General features: G+C 39.8%; 2 protein-coding genes across 2 annotated transcripts in view; both read right to left on the bottom strand.

Moving 5' to 3' along the window:
• Positions 1-9,312, bottom strand: part of atrn (attractin) — an 84,051-nt gene extending 74,739 nt beyond the window's left edge. Inside the window, exons 1-4 of the mRNA XM_017690425.2 lie at positions 8,873-9,312; positions 3,892-3,975; positions 3,694-3,807; positions 695-823 (exon numbers count right to left, since the gene is read on the bottom strand). Of these exons, the coding sequence (XP_017545914.2) occupies positions 695-823; positions 3,694-3,807; positions 3,892-3,975; positions 8,873-9,099 (554 nt within the window). The 5' untranslated portion in view covers positions 9,100-9,312. The remainder of the gene's footprint in view (positions 1-694; positions 824-3,693; positions 3,808-3,891; positions 3,976-8,872) is intronic.
• A 2,224-nt stretch (positions 9,313-11,536) lies between these two features.
• Positions 11,537-25,572, bottom strand: part of eif2ak3 (eukaryotic translation initiation factor 2-alpha kinase 3) — a 37,113-nt gene continuing 23,077 nt past the window's right edge. Inside the window, exons 3-17 of the mRNA XM_017690428.2 lie at positions 24,345-24,539; positions 24,089-24,219; positions 22,850-23,132; positions 22,466-22,634; positions 22,239-22,379; positions 21,515-21,637; positions 21,158-21,384; positions 20,045-20,154; positions 19,332-19,454; positions 19,084-19,233; positions 17,937-18,615; positions 16,960-17,136; positions 16,560-16,661; positions 16,389-16,451; positions 11,537-14,842 (exon numbers count right to left, since the gene is read on the bottom strand). Coding sequence (XP_017545917.1) covers positions 14,663-14,842; positions 16,389-16,451; positions 16,560-16,661; positions 16,960-17,136; positions 17,937-18,615; positions 19,084-19,233; positions 19,332-19,454; positions 20,045-20,154; positions 21,158-21,384; positions 21,515-21,637; positions 22,239-22,379; positions 22,466-22,634; positions 22,850-23,132; positions 24,089-24,219; positions 24,345-24,539 — 2,853 coding nt within the window. The 3' untranslated portion in view covers positions 11,537-14,662. The remainder of the gene's footprint in view (positions 14,843-16,388; positions 16,452-16,559; positions 16,662-16,959; positions 17,137-17,936; positions 18,616-19,083; positions 19,234-19,331; positions 19,455-20,044; positions 20,155-21,157; positions 21,385-21,514; positions 21,638-22,238; positions 22,380-22,465; positions 22,635-22,849; positions 23,133-24,088; positions 24,220-24,344; positions 24,540-25,572) is intronic.

Below are 25,572 nucleotides of genomic sequence, written 5' to 3'. Positions count from 1 at the left end.
ATTTTCTGAAAGGAAATACAGCTAAACTGGCTAGATAGGTTCTAAGCTTTCATATGACATATTGGGTGTCAATATTGACCCTATAATTATTCATAAACACTGGCAAACATTAATTATGACACATTTCTGGCCTGCCGGCGGGCCAAGGCACGTTAAGAGGTTAACCAATAATAAATTAATAAATATGAGCAATAATCATAACTGAGACTTTTCAATTTCTCAAAGAAAACAATGAGATACGGCTTATTATTACTTTTACTTTTCCGATATTGAAGCTTTGAGCTTTGGCTAATGCCAATCTAATATTTTTTTTTCTTTCTAAAAAGGTACTTCGCTTTACTTCTTGACATTCATTTATTGGATCTCTACCCAGTTTTTTCATCAGTTTAGTCACAGCCAATTCCACCAGCTGCCTAGTTTTACCCCATTACATGATGCCATTAAGCTGCCACTAATGCAACGCCACTGGAAGCTCAACACAGCACACTGAATAATTGGGGCTGGGGGGTGTTTGGGGGGAGGAGGAAGGTCCACTATACCCACCTGGATAGAACGAGGTCAACTATGCTCTCTAGAACTGATGACAAATTCATGACATTTACAAAGCACTTCATGTAAGAAAGGCACCAGAGACAGACTCCTCTTGCAAACAGGACAATTAGACTTTTTGCTGTGATTTGTTAGCTGCGCTCACCTGTATGAGATGTTGAAGCCAGTCAGGTTGTAGGCCGCATCGCTGAAAAAGTGCAGAAGTGCATAGCCGGATTCAGACACGACCTCTGGAACCGTCTCATTGCTGTAGTGTTCAGGAACAATCAGTCCACTGCAACATAAATGTGTGAATGTTACTGTTAAAAAATCCATGCTGAGGGAAAAAAAAACAAAGCAGCCCTGAGGTCAGTGAGTATTGCAAGCTGTCAAACAGATTCTAAATGCACTAAGATGTTCCAGAGGTGGAGCTTGCCTTTTCAGTATACAGGCAACAGAAACTGGATGAAGCCCAAAGCAACTGAACATATTAAACTAAAGAGTAAATGAAAGCATTGTGACTTGACAGTTAAAATCTGAGAGATTGTGTAATAAAATGAGTTGGTACCTGTGCAAAAAGCAAGAAGATAATGTTAATATGTTTGTTTTATTAATGAAGTTTATAATAATCAAACTGCCAAATATTACATCATCAAAATTACATCATCACCTGATCACTAGCTGTAATTCGAACTGCTCAAGCTAACTTCATGGTTTATCTATACTGCAACTGATGATCATGTTGGATGATTAAAAATGTCAGAAAACACACTATTTGCCACTTTAAGATGCAATAAAGTAAACAGACATCTCAAAATATTACATTTCTTTTAATACGTAGTCCACATTCACATCAGATCAAATATGTTGTGTGGATTCAGAACATGCTGTAGCAGCACAACACGCCACTTCACCAGGGTCATACTTGCTTACTTCCCTTGTAAAACCTATAGACCAATTTCGATCTGATTACATCAAAGTAAATTTTTAAAAAAAAAATCTATTACTGCAAATAAATAAATAGCTATTTAATTATTTTTACAACTTACAAGCTGAAATGTATCATTTATTATTATTATTTATTATTATTAAACACCTAATCTACAAAACCATAGCACAGACATGGGACATGACTAAACCATAGGGTACCCCACAATCTCATTAGCCGAACAGGTGCGCACGTAAGCAGGTGTGTGCTATAATGTAAAGCTGAACACTGATTTCTACATATTACTTAGGGCTCCTTTCCTTGGCCACACATCAAAAAGGGGTGGGAATCGCTCAAGCCCCATGATACAAATACTACTATGATACTTGAATCACTGCAAATTATACTTCCAAAATATGACTGCTTGCGAAGCAGACAAATCAATGCTATAAGTAATTTACCCTTACATAAAGCAGATGCTTTAATGTGTAAAAAAAACAGCCTTCATTCAAAAAGCCTTTATCCTAAGTTTTTACCTAATGATTTTGTCCAGAGTGATTGACAATGGGAGGTCAATGTTGTGCTGGGAGTCTCCCATGGTGACTCTTGGTGTATTATTGTGGTGTTTCAAATATCTGCCTGAACAAATCCCACATGCTCCACTACACTGCCCTATACACAACAGCCTAACTAATGAAACCTCTGTCTCGCCAGAAAGAAACAGTCATTTTAGACAGACAGACATGTATTTCGGTAATCAGTCAACTTGGGCTTGATACAAATATTTATAATGTATTTCATGTCTGTACATACAAATACTTGTATGTTGTTTACTTCTATATGTATATATTGTGTTGTACAGTGGTAGAGAAAAAATACTTGAACCTCATCACAAGCATTTCATTATACAAATGTCCTTGGTATATCATATATATATATATGTGTGTGATAAATATAATATAATAAATATACTGATTTAAAATGATGTGCCTGGATGCATGAAAGACTAAGTTTTCCCCTCAAGTACGAACCTCACAGGAAAGTTTTTTTATTTAAATGGAATTCTTTAAGGCTGTTGAATAAACTCCCTCAGACGTTTCTCTTAGCTAAGGGAAAACTGAGTACACACAGAAATACAGTAACAGATCCCATCATTTCATCAACATTTTCATGTTCTCTCATTAACATAACTAACAACTGGCAGCTAAACTAGCTAAACACTGCAACTCACTGACTTAAAATTAGTTTTGGTAAGCTGTTTCTCCTGCCGTCAGCAAAATGTGTCTTGTACTCGGCGGATATCCTACACACTGAGGATGTGAACATGACAAATATTTGTTGGCTGAAAACCCCACTGAAAACGTTTCATGCGTGTTTTAAATACAGTTGACGTAAATAAATATACTGATTCACGCATGTATTTCTGTAAGACTGTAACTGGCTCTGCACCCCCCGTAGTGCAACATCACTTTCTTTTGCATGTCAGTGAATCTCTTTCCTAACAAAAGAGGCGGGTTTTAGCAAAGTTCAACAACAAGGCTCATCAGTCTGTATATGGGTGGAGCAGAGCAGAGCAGAGCAAAGCTTCTCACACCTTAAAATAATAATACAAATAATAGAATTTTTGTCCAGTATACTGCCTGTTTGTCATTATCTTTTTATGTTTGTCTTGTCTTGATTTTCACTTTATTTGTTTGCCTTTTGTACTCTGTCTGTTGCCATGTTTTATGTCTGGCTTGTCTGCTTTTTTTATCTTATCTGTTTGCCTCATGTACTGTAAGTCTGTCATAAAATAGCTCTACAAACATTTCCAAAACTCAGCCATATCTTCAGCTTCTCATACTGGCCAAAATCTTAAGGGAGCATCTTCCTTAAATTATCTTTAGGGAAATGACAGACAAGGAACTATATGCAATGCTCCAGGGATTATAACCATAATCAAGGGAACGGAAGTTGTCAAAGGAAATTGTAAGGGTGTGTGACGGTTTGACTTTGGTGGAACTTAAGGGTTCCCTTAAGAGCAGCGTTTGTGCAGCACACTTAGGAAATACTTTACTACTTTACTTAGGGTAATCTTAAGAGAAAATTCAACTTGGTTTTTTTGTGGTTTTAAGCAACTGTGCTTGGACAGCTGCGTCCCTGTGTATCAATACTATTTTTCAATCCTAAATATAGTAATAATACGGTATCAAAATTTTTCCCACCCCCTAGCCATTTACAATAATGGCCCCAAGTACCTGAATGCAGCCAGCAGAGGAGAGTAAATAGAGTCTCCGTCGTACACATACAGGTGGTCCCAGCTGCACTCTGTGGCAAAATGCTCAAAGCGCAGCCTCAGAATAGAGTTAGCCCTGCAGACACAGCACAGATCAACCATCAGTGTCTATATGAATATGTATGAGTATCAGAATGTAAAAGTAAAAGCATGTACTCACTGTCCCTCTATAAGCCAGGTGCACTTGGTTTTGTATTTGTAGTTTCCTGGTCCATCTGACAGGTATCCGGAGGGTCCAGTTAACCTGTGCAGAGGATTTGAACAAAAATCACACCATTAACAATCAATCTGTAAAACACACCTGAGAGCACAGACCCAAACACAGCCCAGAACAACAGACAAAGTCCAGCCGTAGATGACCTAGTGTGTAACTTACCCCACACTAGCACTCCTCTGATAACATTTAAGGCAGACAGATATGGACTGCAAAGGTTTGTGGGTTCAAGGTTTTTTGGTAAATATATAAAGACAGGTGGGTGTGTCTTGACTCACTGCCAGAGGCTGTCAACATAATAATGGCACACAATATACCAATTCAGTGCTCTATGGCACCACATGTAGATAAAGTTATTACAGAGTCCCATAGACACTCCATCTAACCTTATTGGACTTGTGTTTTAGTACAGCCTCACATGATGCATAACACTTTTCTCCAAGACTTTTGGTTTTACCTGTAGAAAGGTTTGCCTTAAAAACAAATTTTAAAAGCAGTAAACAGCACGAAAACGATCAGAGACGCTTAATTCGGTGAGAACACTGAGTGCGTCTCAGGAACAGCTAACCAGCTCTGGACAAACACAGGCTAATGTGCATCATGTGCCATTTTCAAGTATCAAAATAGTGGCATGAAAGGCCGCGTTCAAAAGAAGACCTGATCACATCCAAACCTGAAGGCACTAATCTCTCCTAATGTGAGAGTGAAGCCTTGCGTCTTTGTCTCTATGGTGTCCAAAGTCCAAGTCCAAAGCTTGTTTTATATGGAAAAATTTCATTAGTAGAAGGCACTGGTTGGCTACAAGCTAACTTGTCATGACATCACTAGTCCTGCATACATTACACTGCAGCAGTGGACAGTTAAAATAAAGCCCATGTTTTATTTTGGTTATGTGCCTATACTGCATAATATATCCACCATGGCTGCAGCTTGATATTCTACAGCAAGCCCTAAAATGGACACACAACTGGAATTAGACAAGATTGGATTCAGCAGATTTAAGTATAGCAGGACTGAATAGGAGAAGCAGAGAGTGTTCTTTTTTTATGCTTTGCCATTTTACAGCTCTTACAGAAAGAGATGTCAAGAAAAGCCAAGAGCTTTCGTAAACAGAGACAGAGAGTCTTCAAACAGCCCTATATTGCAGAGAAACACGATCTCTCACATTCGGTTCCAATGGGTGAAAAAATACAGCAAAATAAACAAATGTTATTTATCAGAAGGACATAGAGAAGAGAAAGAAGGTCAGAGTAGCCTAAAGCACACAAGCAGTGACATTATTATTATTATTATTATTACTACTGCTACTTCAGCCATACATGATCAGTGCATCAATAAGCTCTGCAGCCCAACAACAGAAAAAAAGAAAATGATGGAATGACAGCAGCACCATTTGAAAGTAATGAAAAAATAAAGTGGGCAATAGGGAAACACTGCCTCTATAGACTTCTGAGTATTTTATAGTGCTGAAAAATTATGTATTTACACTGAAAAAGCAATTATAAACCGTGCTATTCTCAAATGACAAAAGCTGCAAATTCAGTATCAATAACATTGTTCTAAGTTTTAGATGGGACCATTTAACTGAATAACAGAGCATGTGAACTGTCTGTAGATGGGTTAGACCACTCTAAAGCAAATAATGTGTGTATATGACAAAACGACCACAACCATCTGGCAGTAACTGGCAATGTTCAAGCTTCAAGCCAGAAAAGGAGAATATGCTGACCACATGCTGGTCGTCTTGGTCAAAATAATGGGACCGTAACTATAGAACATAATCATATTTCAAAGCTGCTGCTACACCTGCACCAAAATGTCACAGTATAATTATGCATGACGCATTGTGCTCAATAGCCAGTTGCCTCTTACTTTCAATATAACACTTTATTTGATTTAATGTAGTAGAAATAGACAGCTCGTTTTTTTAAAATGCCATCTTGGCCTGTTAAAGAGCAAATAAATAATTATTTACGTTGCAACTTTGCCCACTGAAAAGTAAGAGTACCAGTGTGTTTTATGAATGATAAACAGCCAATTCGGCCATAAAATTTCACGACTAGCACATCTCTGGCTTTTAACTAATTCACAGACTGCAGTTCAACTCTGTGGAACAGACGTCTTCAACTAAAAGCCTCCACTACAATCCATCCTGTACGATCAGTTTCCACATCTATCAAAACACTATTGTTCTAAAATGGCCTTGAGATAATAACACAGGAGAGATGCAACCTAGCCATTACAACTGGTTGTTGACAGAACCAGTGAAAAAAACTCCAGTCTTGAGTGAGTTTAAAGGTCTGAGGCACAGAGTATGAAGTAAAGGCAGCCAGAGCAACAGAGCACCAGGAGCTAGCAGCTTCAATAACAGCAGCTACAAACAAGCAAGAAGAAGAGAGTCTGTTTTAGAAACCCTCACACAGCATCGACAGAACTCCACAGGATGTGATGCATCAGGGCAGCTTAGGAACTCGGGTGGGAATGTGCGTTTCATCTATTTAAGGAGTGTAAAGGAAGGAGGCCGTGTGTGCGCGTGTTGGCATGTTTATAGGATAGGACAGACAGACAGGCTTCTGTCGTTCTCCGAGTGATGCAATAAAAGCTGCCTATTTATTACAGCAGATTGCATTGGTGATAATTCAGTTTCGGAATGATGAATTTGGCGACGGACCACAGACACAGGGACACTTAAGGAAAAGAACATACAGGCCTATTCTTCAGCTTTGGTACAGATACACAACCTCCCAGTGTCTTTCTTAATGACCCACTTGCAATGAGAATAACGGCTTTTATATAATTCTATTAATGGCCAACCTTTGATGATAGGGGAATGACAGCCATTACTAAAATGAGCCAACATTGCTCTCATTGACTCCCTCACGCACAGTCCTTCGGTGGAAGGGCAAAAGCAGTCCAGCATTTGTGGCGATTGCAAGCAATTATAAGGTTCAAACCTAAAATAGCTCAAGAATACTTGGGCCAACACTGCTGTGTGTGTGAACATATAGTCATGCGTCATATTTCCAGTTTGATTTTCTAGATGAAAAAAGTTAAAACATCCGCTTCATAGAACAAACTTAAATATGGCACTTTAATCCAAACTGTGGCACGCTATTTGTATTTATTTGCTGTGCCAAAATTTCTGCTCAGACCACATTTATTATTTTCCCCCAATACGCTCTAGTTCACTTACAAAATCAACCAAACATGATTTGATCAGGGTCATGGAAACTTCTGCATAAGAAAACACAAAAAGGGATGTACAGAGATATGGGAATCATACTGGTATCCGCAGATAATTCCTTGGAAAAATGAATTTTCCTCTCTTTTAAGAAACAACAGCGTTTATCATAATATGTAGATATTGGGACAATGTAAATAAGTTTCAAAACATGTTAATGCCATAGTCCACTTATAGAAAATGAACGACAAAAAAAAAAAAGTTTGACTTGAGTTAGTTTTTTGTGATGTCATAAAAAAACTACATTTACCTACTCAACCTATAGCAGTTTAGCTCCACCCATTCACTCTGAAGTAAGTTATAGTCTGAACAAGGCGCAATACAGAACAGCCAATCAGAACAGAGCCCTTTTACTTAAATCAGTCTTAACAGCTTGTTTAATTGTAAGGGATAATGAGAGGTCGGAAACGGTCGCATAATAATGAATGACGTTTTGGTACATAAAAGCATACAAATGTCAAAAGGTGAGAAAAAAAAACTATGCAGGATGTGAGAGCTTTAAGAAGTACATAACATTAGGCAGATTTGAGGCACAATTTTGAGGCATCAATAGAGGCACAATTTGATGATCCAGAATGTTTAGGTGACGCTGAGATTATGCTACATCATTCTACTGTGCTAACCCAAGTAGACGTGCTAATTTCTACATATTACAAATGTTTGTTTCAGAACTGCAGATATGTACATGAAACATAGACTTGGCATCAGCCTACAGGTCCCATGTCAGTGCATCCTCATCCATAACTTCAAATGTTTGACAGGCCATCAGACTACAACAAGCTCTCTGTGACATGCACACAAAAGGAAAGAGCTCAGTGGACAGATCCTCAACCAGGAGAAAAACCCTCTGTGTATCCCAAGTAAAAGCACAGCTGCCTCTATGATTGGCACCACATGATCATTCGGCGCCAACATTCTCTTCTTTTAGACAATTTGGAGCTGAATTCTCCTTAGCCAACCCCAGACCAAAGGCGGCCAGTGTGTTTATCCATCAATAACCTCTTAGTGTGCCAAGCCACAGCGTAAAGCCCTTCGGCTGTCAGCACACTAAAGCCTTCTTCCAAAAACACGCAGACTCTTGCCTATTCTCAAACTACACACTGCCTTCTTAAATGTTTGGTTATGGCCTTTAGCCATGGAAGCCAAACTTCATTGGGATCAAACCAGAAGCAAAAGTCAGTCAGTCACAGGGGGCTCGTCCAGTGCTGTGACAAACCTAGCATGCCAACCTCTTAGAACAGGTTTTCCAGTCCCATATTAGACCTGGACCAACACCAATGAGGATTAACAATGCTAAACCCTTATTATAATTCAATCCAAGATTAGGCTTTAATCTGTGTTAAGAAAACGTGCCGTTATGCTACACCTACACCGACATAAACAATGCAGCGTACATGGACGCTAACTTTAACTGTTGCATCCTTCCTCGCAATTCAATCAGGTTAACAACTATATTCTGTCAAAGTCTTGTAACTTAATCGGATTTACAGCACATCAACACTCGTTTTGTGAGCCACTGCTGCATCTAAAAAGACCAAGTTTGAAGCTGACAGTAATATCTAACCTAACTCACTACCTGTCTAAACCGAGGCAGATAAAGCGCCTCGCCTGTTATCCTCTAGAACAGCGGCTTTGTTGTGGCTATTCTGCTGACGGTAAGGGGCCTCTGTGTTCGGTTTCTCTTACCTGAAGCGGCCGCCGCAGTGCTGGCACTGGTCCCCTACCCACCCAGGATCACATAAGCAGTTGCCGTTGGCCGGGTTGCACCGCCCGTTCACGCACTGTCTGTCGCACTCCTTCGCCTCAGCAGCGGCGGCCATGCACAGCAGTCCTCCGACGGCCGACAGCACCAGCAGAGTCCGCAGCTGAGGCCCGCGGCTCCGGCCAGAGGCCCTCCAAACCTGCCCGGCCATCCGCGCGAAAATGGCTGACACGGTAGGTGGCGAAGCCGGGGATGTTGTGAGAGGCTACCGAAAGACCGGCCGGAAAGCAGAGAGCAGGGTCTGAGCTGTGTGTGCGGATCGGAGAGCCCGGGCTGCGATCACTGCGCGACTTTTATCGTTTCTCTCCATTTACATCTGAGCGATGATTATCACCGCAGTGAGACACAGCGGATATGACGAGCGCGCAGATCCACACGGAAGTTAAGAGCCACTGAGGAAAATCCGAGTATTTAAATAATGTAATAAATAAATAAATAATAAAATATTAAGACACCAAAACAAAACAATTAAAAAAAAGGTAAATAAAAATAAACAAACCATACAATAAGTAAAAATAAAGCAATAGCATGACATATAATAAAATAACATGTAATAAATTGTAATTAAACAGTGACGATAAATAAATACTGCTGTAAACGTGCTTTTCGCGTGTTATTTGAACTGACAGGGACTTTGAAGTAATAGCAACCATAAGTAATTCTCCTCTGTAGAAACATAAAACACTTCCCTTTATTTCGTTAATGAGCCTTTTTACCGTTGTAATAATTAAAGCGCCTACTATTCTTTGTCTTTTGCGAAATAATCGTTTCCAAGCTTCTAAGTATGCAGACATTTACACTTGCACTTCTCTCAAGTGATTTACAGTTCACACTGACTGAATTTAATAACATCATCTTAAACTTTTCGTTAAGGTTTTTGTCGTTTCAAAAGAAGGGAAAAACCACAAACAGAATTTGAAAGGCCCATTTCATGGAAAATCATTTTCTTTGCTTTTCTTAAGTAAAGGTGTTGGAGATTATATGTAAACACTGTTAAAGCTTAAAACGTACTTTTCAGTAAAAGTACAGTCCAAATATCGAAAACTAAACTGCAAAAACAGCCTGTTTTGAAGTCATTGTTTGTGTGACGTCACGAGGAGCAATTAATTTGCATATATCCGTCTACTTAGCCAACGGTAGCTTAGCCCCGCCCAATAATAAGCGAAGTTCTAATGAGTGTTTCAGCTCAGAGAGTTTTTTTGAATGAAAAACAGGACAATACAGGACAGCCTGTCTGAACAGTGCTAATCTACATATATCGATCTTAAAGGCACAGTAACAAAAGTTCTAAGAGAAGAGAGTTGGAAATTGATCACGTAAAAATGAATAAGGACCATTGTAGCACATAAAAGCAAACACATAAGTGTACATACGAGGGAAAATAAAATGGATGAACAATGATCAAAAATGTGATATGGGCTCTTTAATTCTTGTATACTTTTTTCTAAAAATACATTTATTGAGGGAAGTATTAGAAAGTGGTGCATATTTATCCAAACCTGTTTGAGCTCAGAACGTATGCCTAATGTACCTAAACATTTACCTAGAATTTGCACAGTTGGAGCCCCAACACTGTTTTTGTTGCTTTGGCTCTGAACACTGAGAAGAAACATCAGCTTTAATTCAAGCATATTTATACGGAATGAACCTGATAGGAACCACGTCACTTTAATACACAGGTCCCCATTTCAGATGACCTGAAGAGAATTGACCAACTGAGAGTTCATCTTCAGTTCATTCACTAAAGAAACCTTAGAAACATAACCGAAGGTGTAGAGTTGTGGCATGTAAAGCTGGGGTCTTTTCCTGTAGTCTCTTTACAGAAGTGTCAAAGCCAGATAAGCAGGCCATTCTGTGCCTTTTTTATTTAATTGGAGATGTTTATGTGACATTTCTTGGAACGTTTTAATATTAATATGATTTGCATGACCGACAACCCTGCCAGTGGTGTGGAAGCGATAAGTTCTTATTATTTAGGACCACTGAAAGAAGAATTAATTCTTATTTTATCTAGTAAGTGAGCGCCACCTTGTGGTATTTGTTCAAGATAAGCACTACAGTTGACTACAAAAAAAACAACAAAATAAATAAGGGTTCTAATTATTAACAGCTCTTGTGTCATCACACTAAATAGAAGAGTAAAGGTTTTCAGTCTCACTTTGGCTGAAATGAATGGGGGTTAGCTCTACAGTACTGTAGTTTATACAGGGAAATACATACATGGCTGTATGAATATCCTGCAAGACCCTTGAGTTACAGCAAGAACTTGGTTAAAGTATGTTTACACATTTACATTTCAGTATTTAAAAAAAACAAAAAGAGAACAATGCTTACACTGCAGGTAGAGGAGATGTTACTGTTAATGCAGCCCTTTTTTAATACTGTAATCACTGCTTGCACAGTTCTTGGTTTATCAGCTTGATGTTGAAAGTATAGGAGAAACTGAACCTTTCAATTAGGTAAAATGACTTAAATTCAAAGGAAAAGGGATCCTGTGCATTCATTTATCATCCTTCCTAGGGAGGCAACCACAAAATTCTGCCATATGCAAAAGGTGTTAGAAACCTTCAAGCATAAAGAAGCGAACATTTTTAACAAAGGTCATAGAATGTTTATTAAATTCTGACTTGTAAGAAGTCACAATATTCCAACACACTCCACTGCATGAAGTGCATTCATATTCTGTACTTATATATCACCACCAACCCAAAAAAGGATTGATTCTGGAAAGGACATAAATAAAAACAAGAACATATTTACATTGACAGTTGGAGAGAAGATTGTGCCCAAAGACGTAGATCATAGATTACAGAGGGAAGCCAGCAAAGTCCACAGATCACGGCATCAGAACGGGAATGAGAACAAGTAGGAGAACAGATGATGCAAGGCAGTTTGAAAGAAATCATGAAATTACAAAAGATACATTTAATGAAAAAAAGAAAGGCCGAGCTTGTCTGAGTGAACTGGGTCAATGTAACAGTTAGTCATCCTAACTAACGAATCACTCAGAGTCAGGCAAGTTTGTGGACTGAGGAACATCATTAGACAAAAAGATATTGATAAGAAGTTTTGCTCTATGGCCACATACTGACACAGTAATCTAAATGAACTTTATCCATTGTCCTCCCCCGGCATGCTTGATGGAAGAAACACTGTAGCTGTGCTCATAAGGATAAATCAAAGGCTGTACGATAAGGGAGAAAGATGAAGAGTTAGCAGAGTGGTCCCTGATCTGAAGTAACGGACCCAGGGTCCTGCTTAGGTTCTGTATGAGCGTGATAAAAAGGTCACTGGTCATAATCTCTTGTTGTTCTTGCAGCATTTTGGTCCATTCAGAAAACGATGCACAATCCAACCTCCTCTTGCACACATACTTGCTGCTCCTAAAGGGGGCAGAGGCACCTAGTGCTGTTACGTCTAGTTCAAACTGAGCTATACATACATTATCAAGCATAAAGATCTACTCAGTTTTCATACTCTGAGTGAATTGCCGTTGTCCAAATTGAGTTGTGAGGTCATTTTACCACAAATCATCCTTAAAGGGGAATTCCACCACGTGTTCAAAAATCTAGGCATAAATAAACAGAAAAGATGTTGGAGAAACTTAGAGTAAGAATTTTTCAAAGTGGTGGTGATGGGAACCAGACATCTACAGCAGTGGTCTGCAACCCTGGTCCTGGCGAGGTACTTTCCTGCAGAGCCTAGTGCCAACCAAAATTCGCCACCCCTGCTCCAGCTAAATCAACCTTTTCCCAAGTGTCTGATTGGAAGGATGGGATATATTAGAGTTACGTAAGGTTGGAACCAGGCTCTGGAGGAAGGAAGCTCTCCTGCACCAAGACTGAAGACCACTGATCTAAAGAGCCTCTAAAACAGGGGTGCACAACTCCGGTCTTGGGGGGCCAGTGTCCAGCAGTTTGGAGGTTTCCCTACTCAAAACACACCCACTTAACCTGCCAACTAACCGATAAATGCAATCTGCTGTGTCTTAGCAGTCACAGTCAATCAAACTGTGCTAGACACCAGCCCTCTAGGACCCAAATTGTGTACCCCTACTCTAAAAGCTCCTTCGTAAAAAGTTATTACATGAAATGGTTGCCAGATATATGATATAGTTTTGAAATTTTGGCTTAATACATTTTCTTAAAGCTCAATTCAAGGCAGAGAGGCACAGCCAAGGCAAAATAATCATCAAAATCCTTTAAGATTTATGACTATTTTATCACTATCAAAAATATATATAGAAACTCAGAAGACCCATAGGTTTCACAGGTCATTTTGCATAATAAATAAAATGGTTATATTTGAATTGTAGACATCAATACTCCCTGGTTCCATCACCACTACTGTAAAGAAACACCACATTTTCTAAGCAAGTTTCTTCAAAATAAGCCACTTTGCATAAAGCCACTCTGAAACTTCACTTACATCTCAACTATACATTTATGCAGAATTTTTGAATCAGAATATCCCTCTAAGGGTCATTTTGTGCAGGAGCAGTCAGAGAAAATGGCATCAAAGAAAACAGTCCCCATTAATCAAACCCCTTTTGAAGAGGGGGGAAAAACCCTTAGAATGAATTATTACTTCATATATGTTACAATTGTCACATATTTGGTGATTCCTCTTGCTGTATCTCATCCTACATCTCCATGTCTGTTCAAAGCACTTGCTGTTGAGAGTCAATCGCTTCCATATACTCTCATTCGTATGACCTAAAGAGAAATTCACTATGATATACAGTACATAAACCCGTTTTTCTAGTATTCATGAAATTAAGTATTTTACATTATGATCTTTACATCCAAAGTCTCAAAAATCTCTTGCTTTGATTAAGTCACTCATTAAGTCTGAAAGGAATCAATTCAATCATACCTCTTTCATCCTAGAAAAAACATGCTTGGTATTAAGTCTGTATCCGGTCCCACTTCACACTTCTGAGGGACAAATTTGCTTCAAGTCCACAGATTTGTCAACTACATCATTGCTAAGCTGTTCCAATGTGCCTGCGAACAGCTACTGTGCCTAACACACTGTGCATTCAGTCTCCAACCATTATCAAGCTTCACTTGGAGCTTAAGTCTATTTACAATGGACAATGATTCAGAGAGAACCATCTCAAATCGATCAGTCATTGTTTTAGTTCAAAGGAAGCAGGTCCTGCATGGCTTCCACTTTAAGACATGCTGAGCGAACAGCGGTCCAAGGCAGCTTATTATTCAGCATTCATCAGTTCTGAGAAACGCTCCACTTCCTCAATAACCAGCTCAGCCAATTCCACATGAATGTGTACAGTATGAGATAAAGAGTAACTGAGGTAAAGATGGTAATGCGTGCATCATGGAGCTTCAGAGACAGAGCTGGAGAGCTGGTCAAGGAGTCCAGCAGTTCAGTTCGAATCTTCTCTCCTGAGTGAAGTCGTACAGGACGGCAGTGAGGCAAAGTGAAGGTAGTGAGGTGGACGAGCAAGGGCAGAGCGAGTTTGGATTTGGAGTGAGTGCCTGAGAGACGCTAAAGGCATACATTCGGCAGAAAACGGAATGACTGAGAAGCTGAGAAGTCTCAGTTTTTCTACTGGCCACAGAAAATGGGGGGAAAAAAAGATTAGTGTGCGTAAACTGTAAGGACAAGTGTGGACAAGACCTGATGTATCTCAGAATTAGGTTGTTTGTTGAGAAAGAGCATTGTATGAGATGTCTGCGTTTTTGCATGTTTTAGCTGGAGCCTGAGCTCTGTCGTGACGGCCGGCCAGTGGATGACGCACTGTATGTTCGAGAGCGCTGTCTGATTCTGCACGGCACCTCCAGCTCCTGGAACAGTGGAGCCTCCGTGATGTCAGATGCCTCGGGCCGCTCTGCGGGCACACAGGACAGCATACAGCGCACCATCTGAGCCTGAAACACAAACGAGCATCAGTAATGGAGCGTACAGTAGTCAGTGGTAGACAATTGTAAAAATCTGCATTAGTCACTTTGGGAGTTTAGTTTTTATTACTCAATAAACATCTAGTGTATATGTTGACCTCAAAGTCATACACAAATATGAACAAAATATGTATTCATAAGCATTAACAAAAGAGAAGTTTAAAGAACAAAACTGATGGGGAAAGCAGTGTTCAGGCACCACAAATTAATAACATTTGCACTTTGCTGGCTTCAAGACATCTATTGTGATCAGCTTTTCTTAGCACTGTAGTTTAATTTGTCCCAACCCTTTTGAAAGACTCTTGAATTCCCCAAGGTTATGTGGATCCCTCTGAAAGACTCAATTTCAACATTCTCTGACCTGAGTAGGCCTTACAAAACAGTTCTGATTTGTCTAAATGCTCAAGTGGAAGTTTTAGACATGCATCTCTGTGTTGCTTTTTCAGCAGGAGTTTTGTGTGGGATGTAGGAACAGATGACTATGGTGCAGTTCATCGCTTACTGTTCTCTGTGTAACTGTTGTTCCTGCTAGTTTCAGCTCTTCCTGCAACTTTTTGACGCGAGCAAGTAGCTTGAACTCTTACATTCCTTATCGATAATCTGAGAGAAATCTTTAAATGTCACCCATGTGTATGAACTTCCATTGCCATTTTTTTCCAGACCAATGGCAATTTCTTATGATAACACCAGATTCAATTTGCCCAAGAACATTATTTTTGGTAGGAATTTCTTTTTATTGTTAACCTTTACATACATGTGTATATCTTATATTTACTGTAAATGTGAAGTGGATAGATATACGCACTGGAATATGAACATTCAATTGATTTCAACAAGATTTAAGTAGCCACTCAGGTGACAGGCTTTCTATTTTTAGTGGCCAAAATTTGAAATGTTATGGCCAGAGGCAATGGACAATAGGCAATGTAAACCCTTGCAGTGATTCTGCAGGATCTGTGGCCACTGTGACACATTCAGCCTACACATAACACTTAATAGTAATGCTTTTTTTTGTGCAGTGTAAGCTTGCCTGAGTCGGAACCCAATCGTTTTAATAAATCCAGTATAATTTGAAAAGTTCTGCTGCTCTTACAAATGATACGAAGAAAATGTATCCAGCTGTCTAACCAGGTTGAACTAGCAGAGGGTAGTGTCTATTTTCTAATAAAGTAATACATGAAGAGGTTAAGTTAAACTATTAAAACAGAAGAAATAACCCCTTCGGTTTTCTAAACATGTCCTCTGACATGACATCACAGCGAATTACCATTGAACTCTGAGGTGTATGTCCACGTGAAATATATTTAAGTATGTACTGGCTACAATGATTTAAATACATCACAGATTTCAATAACTAGTGCTTTGTAATACCAGTACTGCACCAAGAGGAGGCAGCAGATAGCTTCCTTCACCCTTACTCTCTTATCTCTTCTCAGTTTCTCTTCCCCTTCAGCCTGTTTTTCACCTTCCCTGTCAGTCTCAAAAGCCCCTACCTGCTGCACCCAAACATACTCACCTCTTGAACGTTGTGTTTGTAAAATGGAGCAGGGAACTGCAGGGACCGGACTTCAGTGAGAGTCTGAGGGAACAAAAGCACCGACTGATGATTAAATAACGGAGAATCTCTGTATTATAAAAAGCAGTGTGTCTCACTTTTTGCTGAAAGAATATGCGCACATAGACTCACCCTGACTCTCTCCATCTGTGTGCGAAACGAGTAGAGCAGCTCAAACAGAATTAGCCCCAGAGAGTAAATATCCACTTTATGAGAATATGAGTTCCCTGACAACTACAGAAAAGACAGAAAGAGATGCTTAGCCAACTGCAAGCAAACAAATACAGATATAATTAATAAATGAATAACAAATACATACCTAAAACAAATACATTTAGACTAATATGAGAATTCTGGGCTAATGCTGATTTCAATCCAGGTAATCTGAATTCAGAAATGTAGCACAAATACATCACCAAATATGGGCTTGAAATCAGTCAAATCTAAACATCTGTCTCTCATGATTCTATAATTTTCAAGCATCCCTATTTCAAACATGTTAGGTGTTCCTGCTGTGTCTGGTGAACCTCACCTGTTCTGGGCTCATGTAGAGTTTGGTGCCCACTTGGCCAGTATGGCGAGCATAGACTGGCATTGGCGTAAGGGTACTCAGTACCTCATCATCCTCTTCTTCCTGGTCCATAGCTGTAACCAGCCCAAAGTCCCCTACTTTCACTACATCATCCAGTGTGAAGAAGATATTAGAGGGCTAAAAGAGAGACAGAGAGGAACGAACATAAGAACAGAAAAGGAAAAGCCTCCTCAACTTAGTTCTCGTATGCTAAATTAGGTATTCAACTAAGGCATGTGTGTGGAATAAACTAAAACAAACTAAAATAAATCGTATTGCACACTACTTTGTATTTTTAATTAATTTTTTTATTTAGTGTGCCATATACAACTGCAGAAAATATACAGACACAAGTATCTGACTGTGTCTTATGTTAAGTGAACTGGCAGCATAAAAGAAGAGCTGTATATGGAAATGTTGTTGCAAGCAAGTTTGGGCACCCAGCGTCAAATTATATATTTTGAGGTTTTACGTGGGGGATATATATTGGGAAAAAAATAAAACAAAATTTGGCCTGTGCAAACATGCCACATTTTATATATTATGTTCTTTTTATGCACTAAAAGTGCATAAAAGTGTCATATTAAAGTATGTTCCCTGTAGAGATGTGTTTACTTATTTTTTCTTAGAAAAGCAACAAAACATGGAATATGAGCAAGGGTGTTAAAACCCGAACTTTTGCTTGTGACTGTAATTCCATATATATAGTTCTTCTTTTATGGCGCCAGAAAAATAATTAAAAATACAAAATAGTGTGCAATATAATTTTAGTTTGTTTTAGTGTATTCCACATCATGAATTTTTTCTTGAAAATACACTGAACATTTACATCGTGCTAGAATATAATTAATAAATAAACAAACAAATAAATAAACAAACAAACAAACTTTAAAATTTAATAGCCGAATACTAAAAAAAAAAAAACCAGTGTGCTATACCTTCAAGTCTCGGTGCATGAGTCCCTTGCTGTGGATGAAATCCACAGCCTCTGCAATCTGCAGGAAGATGGCGAGACACTGCCGGTGCTCCCTGAGCTCAGGCTGAGAGCGCTGGGCCATCCAGTCCTTCAAGTTCTCCTTCCTGCACAGCTGCATCTGGATGTACAAGTAGACTTTAGGTGTGAGGGGCGGCCGAGCAGTGGGGGTGGGAGGACAGGGCGGCAGATTCAGAGACGTGGGCCGAGGGGGAGAGGAAGAGGAGGGGCATGAAGAAGCAACAGGGTGAGATTTAGAGCTAGAGTGGGAGGGGCACGTGGTCTGAACGGGCATGGTTTGGCTATCAGTGTCGTTGTCACGCTGATCGCAGCCCGAGTCCTCAAATACAATGTCGAAGGAGGAGGAGGTACAGTCACCGTGGGCAACAGGCCGGGGAGGGCAGAGCTCAAAGGAGTGTGGGGATTCAGAGAGCTCTAGGTCAGGGTCAGCAGGACTGTCCCGATCTGACATCATACTGTCTGGCCCCAGACCCTCCACACACACATGATCCTGAATGAGCAGACTCTCGTCACTGCCGACTGCACATACACATGGAGAGTCCAACGGAGATGGGGTGGACACGGGGACCTTCACAGAGAACGCCTCCATATGGTCAGGAGAGCTGAGCGGCCAGTCAGTAGCACTGATGCAGAGAAAGAAACAACTATTAGGGCTGGGTTTTTATCATACGGTACACTCACAGCACATATGATTTGATACGTCACAATCAGTGCTGCGAAACGGTTAAAATGATCAAAATTAATTACTTTCTTTTGTCTTGGCTGCTTAAATTTAAGCCCAAGTAAATATTTTGTTTCTCTTTAAAAAAAAAAAATAGGGCGTTTGAGCTTCTGATGGAACCTTTTTTTAAATTTTTAATGATTAATTGACAGACAGACAAATAAATATCAACACAAAGACTCAATTCAAAATATTGATTAAAAAAAAAAAATCAGAATCATGAACCAACAATTTATTGTAGTACTGGTATAGCTCTATTTACTACTCATGACACATGAATACTATGTCACTACAAGTTCACTCACTCATCAAGTATGTCATGATGTTTGCTAGACAGTGCTGACACTTTTGTTTATGGTTGCTGCTGTACCTGGCATCTTTAAGCCAGCGTTGGTCCATTTCCTCCTGCCAGCCCTGAGGCGGGCTCTCTTGCCAGGCGTTGAAATAACGGATGATACCTGGGTGCTCCAGCTTGGCCAATGCCTTCACCTCCCGCATCACCTTCTCACGGGCCACCTCCCTGTACACAAACAGACGCACAAATATTAAAATCGTAAAGATGCATACAGACAGTGTATGAAGGTATATATTCATGCAGATACTGTGGTTGAGAGTCACCTGTTGGGTAGGCGGATTCTCTTGATGGCGTAATTGCAGTCATCCACTTTGTTCCGTGCCTCAAAAACAACTCCAAATCCACCACGGCCCAAACACTGCACTGGCTCAAAGTCTGTCAGGTATCTGTCACACAGAAGCAGAGCAGGGTCATCACCATTTTATTTTCTGACTGAACATCTTCCTGCAGTGCCACATTCTCCACCAACATTCCAAAGCAGTTAGATCACAGATGTCACCTGTGCATGAAATCGGAATGTGCTTTCCATTCATTTTTCATTCAGTAAGCTTAGATATTACATATGCTCAATCATTCATAACATGGATGTTCCTTGTCTGCTTTTATGTGGTGGATGTATTCAAGTCAGTGCTAGAGTAATGAGGTGCTACCAGGCAGCATGATGGGTGCAGTAGCTACAGCTCTGGGAATGGATAGACCAGCTGTTCACAAACCTACATTCTGACCACTCCTCAAAAACATATGCTCTTAACCCCAGACTCAAGAGACAAACAGTGGACAGGCATGCTCAGCTGTGAGTGTAAGTGTGCTCTGTTCTCGTGTGGCTGCTGCAGCTGTCTCTGTCCACTGAAGCATATTCAGTAAACCAAACCTTTCAGGTTAACCTACCGTCCAATCTACCATCCACATTAATCTACCATTCATGTGTGCACCAGACTCATTTGCTGAAATGGTGAATTATTAAAAGCTCTTTCACCTGGACACGTATTCACTGGGGCGGGTGTCTGTGATGATCTCTCTGGGTTCAGGGACGTCCAGCTCAAACTTGCTGTCTGTTTGACACTGCGTCTCGGACTCTTTCCGCTGCTGGAGTTAAACAAAGAGGTACGCATTGAACCAGACACATAATCTAAATTATTTTCAGTGATACATGATGGTGGGATTGTATGCCTGCTAAAGGTGGGTAATACAGCAAAAATATATACCCATCGTTACACTTAAAGGCATTTAACTAGACACAAAAGTAGTGCCACATTTTAAAAAAAGCCATGAAGAGCTACAGAATATAAGAAACTACAGGCAATTTAAATTAAGACTGGAATTAGCCAAAGCAATTTTTTTGGCTTCAAATGTGATCAGCAATTAAGCACTTATTTTGGTTGACTGCAATTTTATGACATAAATAACATGAACTCGTACTGCAACTGTATTTGCAATGTAATTGAATGTTGGCTTTACCTATAGCAAAATGTTGTAGCACAATTACATATGATTTAATGTGCTACATAATCAATTGCCTCCTATGTAGTGCTTTATCAGATTCATGTTATTTAAAGACAATTGATATTTTTTTATTCATGACTTTAAATTGAATACATTTCACAGTTAGCCCAGTAAAGAGCAAATAATGTTATTGCAGCCAATAGAAAGAACTGTCAATGTGCTGATGACATGTTTAATGGGTTTATTTGGCCCAGACCGCTTGAGCTTTCAGTAAAAAGAAAAAAAAAAAGAAATAATAATAATAATAAATAATAATAATGTTAATCATCGTCATCATCATCATCATCATCATCATCATCATTATTACTATTATAACTATTACTGTTACGTCAAAAGTATGGAGACCACCAGGCCTATGTGAGCTTGTTGGAGATCCCATTCCAAAACAATGGGCATTAATATGGAATTATGCATTTATGGATCTCGCTTTGTGCACAAGGGGCACATTCATGCTGGAATAGGGGCCTTCCCCAAACTGCTGCCACAAAGTTGGAAGCATAAAATTATATACAATTACTTATAAGCATACACGCAGTATCCCACAAACTTAGCAGGCATTTTTGAGAGCATGTGTTGTCCCTCTTACCCGTATTTGTACTGTCTGGGGGTGGAAGAACTTGCGGACAATGTATGTAGTAGTTGCAATGCAAAATATGATGGTGCCCAAAATCTCCTTCCACCATGGCAACAGCAGTACAGGGTCCTTCCTCCTCGTTCGGGTATCTCCACCCCCTTTTGTATGCAACACACTCACCGCAGTCACTTGCCGCCGACCACGGTACTGAGAATTGTATGGGAAGTAGTATCCGTTATCTACATGTACAAAGAGGGGAGGGGATTATATACAAGTAGTAAAAAGATTACAGAAAATCTCACAAACAAGACATTTAAATTTCACACTAAATCAGTTTTTTTTTTTTATTGAACAGGAGGCAGTTCTTACCATGAGGGTACTGTAGGACCGACAGAGCTCCATTGCTGTACTCTTCATAGGAAAATTTGTCATTGTTCAAACACTTATCAAACTCTTCAGAACCCACCAACACTGGAGTACGAGAAGGTGAGTCTGGGAGAAAATGGCAAAGAAAACAGGTATAGTAAGTTGGCACAGCTTTTTAAACCCACAAAATAACATGCGTTTATGATTAAACTGTAACACCTGTAATCAACCCTGTATGTGGGCATACACTTCAATTTCTCACTCAATACCTGCATATTAGTTTCAAAGTAGTTGCTAAATAATTTTCAGCAGAGTTTTGTTTAAAATGTTTTTATTTTTGCAATTTTTTGTTGAAATTTTATGACATAAATAATGTAAGCCAGGTAAGTGAATTGTGAAGAGCTAAATGCTGCTGCTACCCGTTAACATAATTATACGTGACTCATGGTGCTAAACAGGTAGTTGCCCTTTACTTTTGATGTAGCACTTCAATTCATTCATGATATTTAAACAGTAACTGATTTAGAACTGAAAACTGGACAATTTGGACCATTAAAGGGCAAATAAATGTTATTTATTTACGTGACTTTGGCAAACAAAGAAATTAGGCTGCATAGAAATTGGAAATCTGCCATAAAAATTCATGGTCAGGGCATCCCCAATCTTAGTAATAATTCCAAGTATAATCTGCAGTTATATTGATGTGTGTTTGGTGGTGGGGACTTACGAATTAGTGGCTTCCATTTGACAGTAGGAGGGGGGATGATTTCTCTGCTGGAGCCGCGGCCATCCAGGGCTTTGGCTTTAGAGGGAAACTTCTCAGACATTCTGACTGATGACTGCAGATATAGCTGACCCTGAAACATACCTGTAACCAAGAGCAGACAGATAATTAGATCTGGAATAAATCTACTGTTCATTATCTTTCTCTTTTACCCACATAGGCTTTATTACCCAGGTATACACTGGATTCTGTGGCCCCGCGTGCCTCCTCCATGAGGTCATCATCCTCCTCCCGAGGCTCGTGCTCTGGATGGGTGTTGTAGGTAGTGTCATCAAACAGACTGATGGGTGTAACTTTCCCCCCTCCAACCAACCAGGCTGAGGCGATAGGTGTACAGAACTACAGAGAAGCACAGAGACATCAGCAAAGCTGGAGCAGTTATGTAAATGTATAATTACAGTTAATTAATACCGTTCCCCTTACCCCACCTGCCAAACAAAAACCCAAAAAAACCTAAATGATGGAGCACAAATTCTTGGGCTTGTAGGTCCTACCCTGAATTTTAAGATCAGCTCTCAATCAAATGCACTGAGTCAGAAAACTGAAGTGTTCACCTGATGCTCCCAGATGAGCTGTCCTCCAGGCTCACTGCTAAAGGCCATAACCTTCCAGTCTGGGACAGACACTTTGATCACCAGGTTCAGGCCATCTGCTTGAATGTGTGCGTTAGCATGGTTTTGAGCATGTGCTTCTGCCTCCTCTAGAATCACACGTGGCCCATCATGTCGGTCTTCACGCCAAACCTCCTTGTTGCCCGTTTCTCCCTCCAAAAAGCCGAACTGAGACTGCGCCTCTGGAACAAACTTTAGCTCAAAGTTCCCCACACTGAAGTTCCACCTAACAGACAACAGATAACGCTCTCAGTATGGCACGGTCATAAAACACTTTGTTGAATGTCTCTTAGAGAATGTGTCTCTGGTACACTTGGGTCAGCCAACTGTATTATTTTTGCTTTGAGTGATTGGCAACTTTGACAGCTGTTTCAGCACACATATTTAATAGTCTGAAAGAAGCTGTCCACTAGTCAGACTCGTAAAAGAAATAATTATCAAATTATTCTATCAACAATGCTTGTAAAAAGCACAAACACAAGTTTATTATGAAAAGAATGCACAAATGCAAAATCACAAAAGTAACATTTCTTCTTTAATTATGAACAATTTCTACTACTTTTAAGACTAAATGGGTTGTCGCTAACATGCTAAGACAAACAAAATTCAATGTTCAACTACAGAAACTGAGCGTTTGCACAATAGGTCATACATGGCAGTGTGCTGAACACCCCTGTAAAATCCCAGGGCTGCTACTACATTCACTACAATACATAAAGAGTCTGCAGTACTGCCTGCCCATCAGATCACAATATATACAGACTGTCATTTAACAGCCAAGTTGTTTGGTAGATAAAATAAACCCTCTACAGATTGAATCAAAGCAGGGGAGCATGTCCTCTTTTGGGAGGCAGCTTTAAAGAAGTCCCATACCCTTGTGGTTTTGTTCCAAAACATGACCGCAGATATTTTTCCAATAGTGAGTTTGAGCACAACTTCAAAAACCTCAGAATTCAGAAAACAAGATTTTCTTCTAAATCAAATTTGCTTGTTTTGTAAAGACATTAAATGCAGTTTTGTATTTTATCACTGAATATTTATGTTCAATAACCAATAATGCTGAGACAGGAGGTCACTTTTAGGTTGAATTTACTTTCTGAAGGGTTAAAAAGGATTCTACAAGTACCAAGTGAAAAATGAATATCACTTAACTTGGGGCAGAGATCAAAAAGGGAGACCTACTTCTCAAAGCCGCTGCGAGGGGTCACAGCCCTGACAGTTTTCTGGGTCCTCTGCAGCAAAAGCATGTCCTCTGGCTCTGTCTCCTCCTCTCCCCAGCGACTACAGCCCACCGCTGAACAAATATACTTCAACTACAGAGAAGATAATGAATCAGAAAGAGAAAGAAAATTAAGAAAAAGATAAAGAAAGAGCTACTGCAGGAGCAGAGTGGTAGATTGCTAGCTTAGTGAAGCCCTGTTCGCTGCAGGCAGAGTACCTTGCCGCTGTAGGCTCCCAGGCCGTAGGTTGTGAGGGATTTTCCTCCCACCAGTACAGTGTCCTCTCCAACCCGGTAAGATGAGTCCAGCAGGGACTCCACACTAAAGGGGACAGCCTCCATACTCTCCCGGTCCCTGTTCCACTGAAACAACGCCCCATCCAAAGAAGGGATGAACATCTTATCACCAAACACCTGAGGAAAACAACCACGTTCGATTAAGTGAGAGGTTTTACTCTGACACTTCATAATAACCAAAGGCTAAAATGCCAAATCGCAGAGCTCACTTCTTGAAATTAAACAGAAAATGTGCTACGGCTATACTCCAATTTTGGTTTTGCTTCTTTGGAGGACAGTGGATGACACCCCACACTGTCCTCCAAGGTAGTCACTCTCGCAATCAAGTACAAATGAATCTCTCAGTCAATCATTCACTGTAATCAATCAATCAATAGTTTGTACATGTAGATGTGTGGCTTGTGTCAAGGCAATACGATGCCATGTGTTCACGTTACTAAGAACAGATTCATTTCTTCCTTGATATCTTAAATATACCACATCATCGAGGATTTTAAACACACTCAACTCACAATGGTCCTATGGTGAGTAGGGCTGTGTTACAATATTAATACAGCAATAACACAGCAGTACATTGTTGGTAAGCTTGTGGTAATGAGTTAATATAGTGACTGCTGTAATGATATTTATGAACTTCTACACAGGGCATGTGTGTGCAAGACAAACTGATACTGCATTCAAGTCTGAGAGTGTGATATTTACAACATTTCACAGATGCAAACATGTGTCAGTTCAGGCTGAGTCACATAAGCTGTTGCATTCTGGCCCCCTCTGCATATCGAACATTTAGCACAAATATATACAGTGAAGTTAATTCAGTCGTTACATCATATGCTGTTGTGCATGAATTGAGTAAGCCTCCATCCCTGCTGTTAAGGCCTATATGATCCTTGTTAACTGTGGACTTGAGCACTTTCACATCAGCAGATGTAGTTTGGTTGGTGGTAGTAGCAAGTTATTAGTTTGTAGACTGCTGTGAGTAGTACTTCGCCATTCCCACTTCAGTAAGATGTTTGTAGCACTATTAATACTAAATCAGTGACGTTACTGTGATTTTTGTGCTGTTAGTGAACATTTTGTTGTTCCCTGTTAAATTTTACAGCCACACATTCTCTCATACACATGCATCACATATCACCTAGAAAACAAT

This window comes from Pygocentrus nattereri, chromosome 5 (genome assembly GCF_015220715.1).
Source record: "Pygocentrus nattereri isolate fPygNat1 chromosome 5, fPygNat1.pri, whole genome shotgun sequence".
NCBI classification, from domain to species: Eukaryota; Metazoa; Chordata; class Actinopteri; order Characiformes; family Serrasalmidae; genus Pygocentrus; species Pygocentrus nattereri.
Note: the sequence above shows the minus strand (reverse complement) of the source record. Positions and strands in the feature narration are given on the sequence as shown.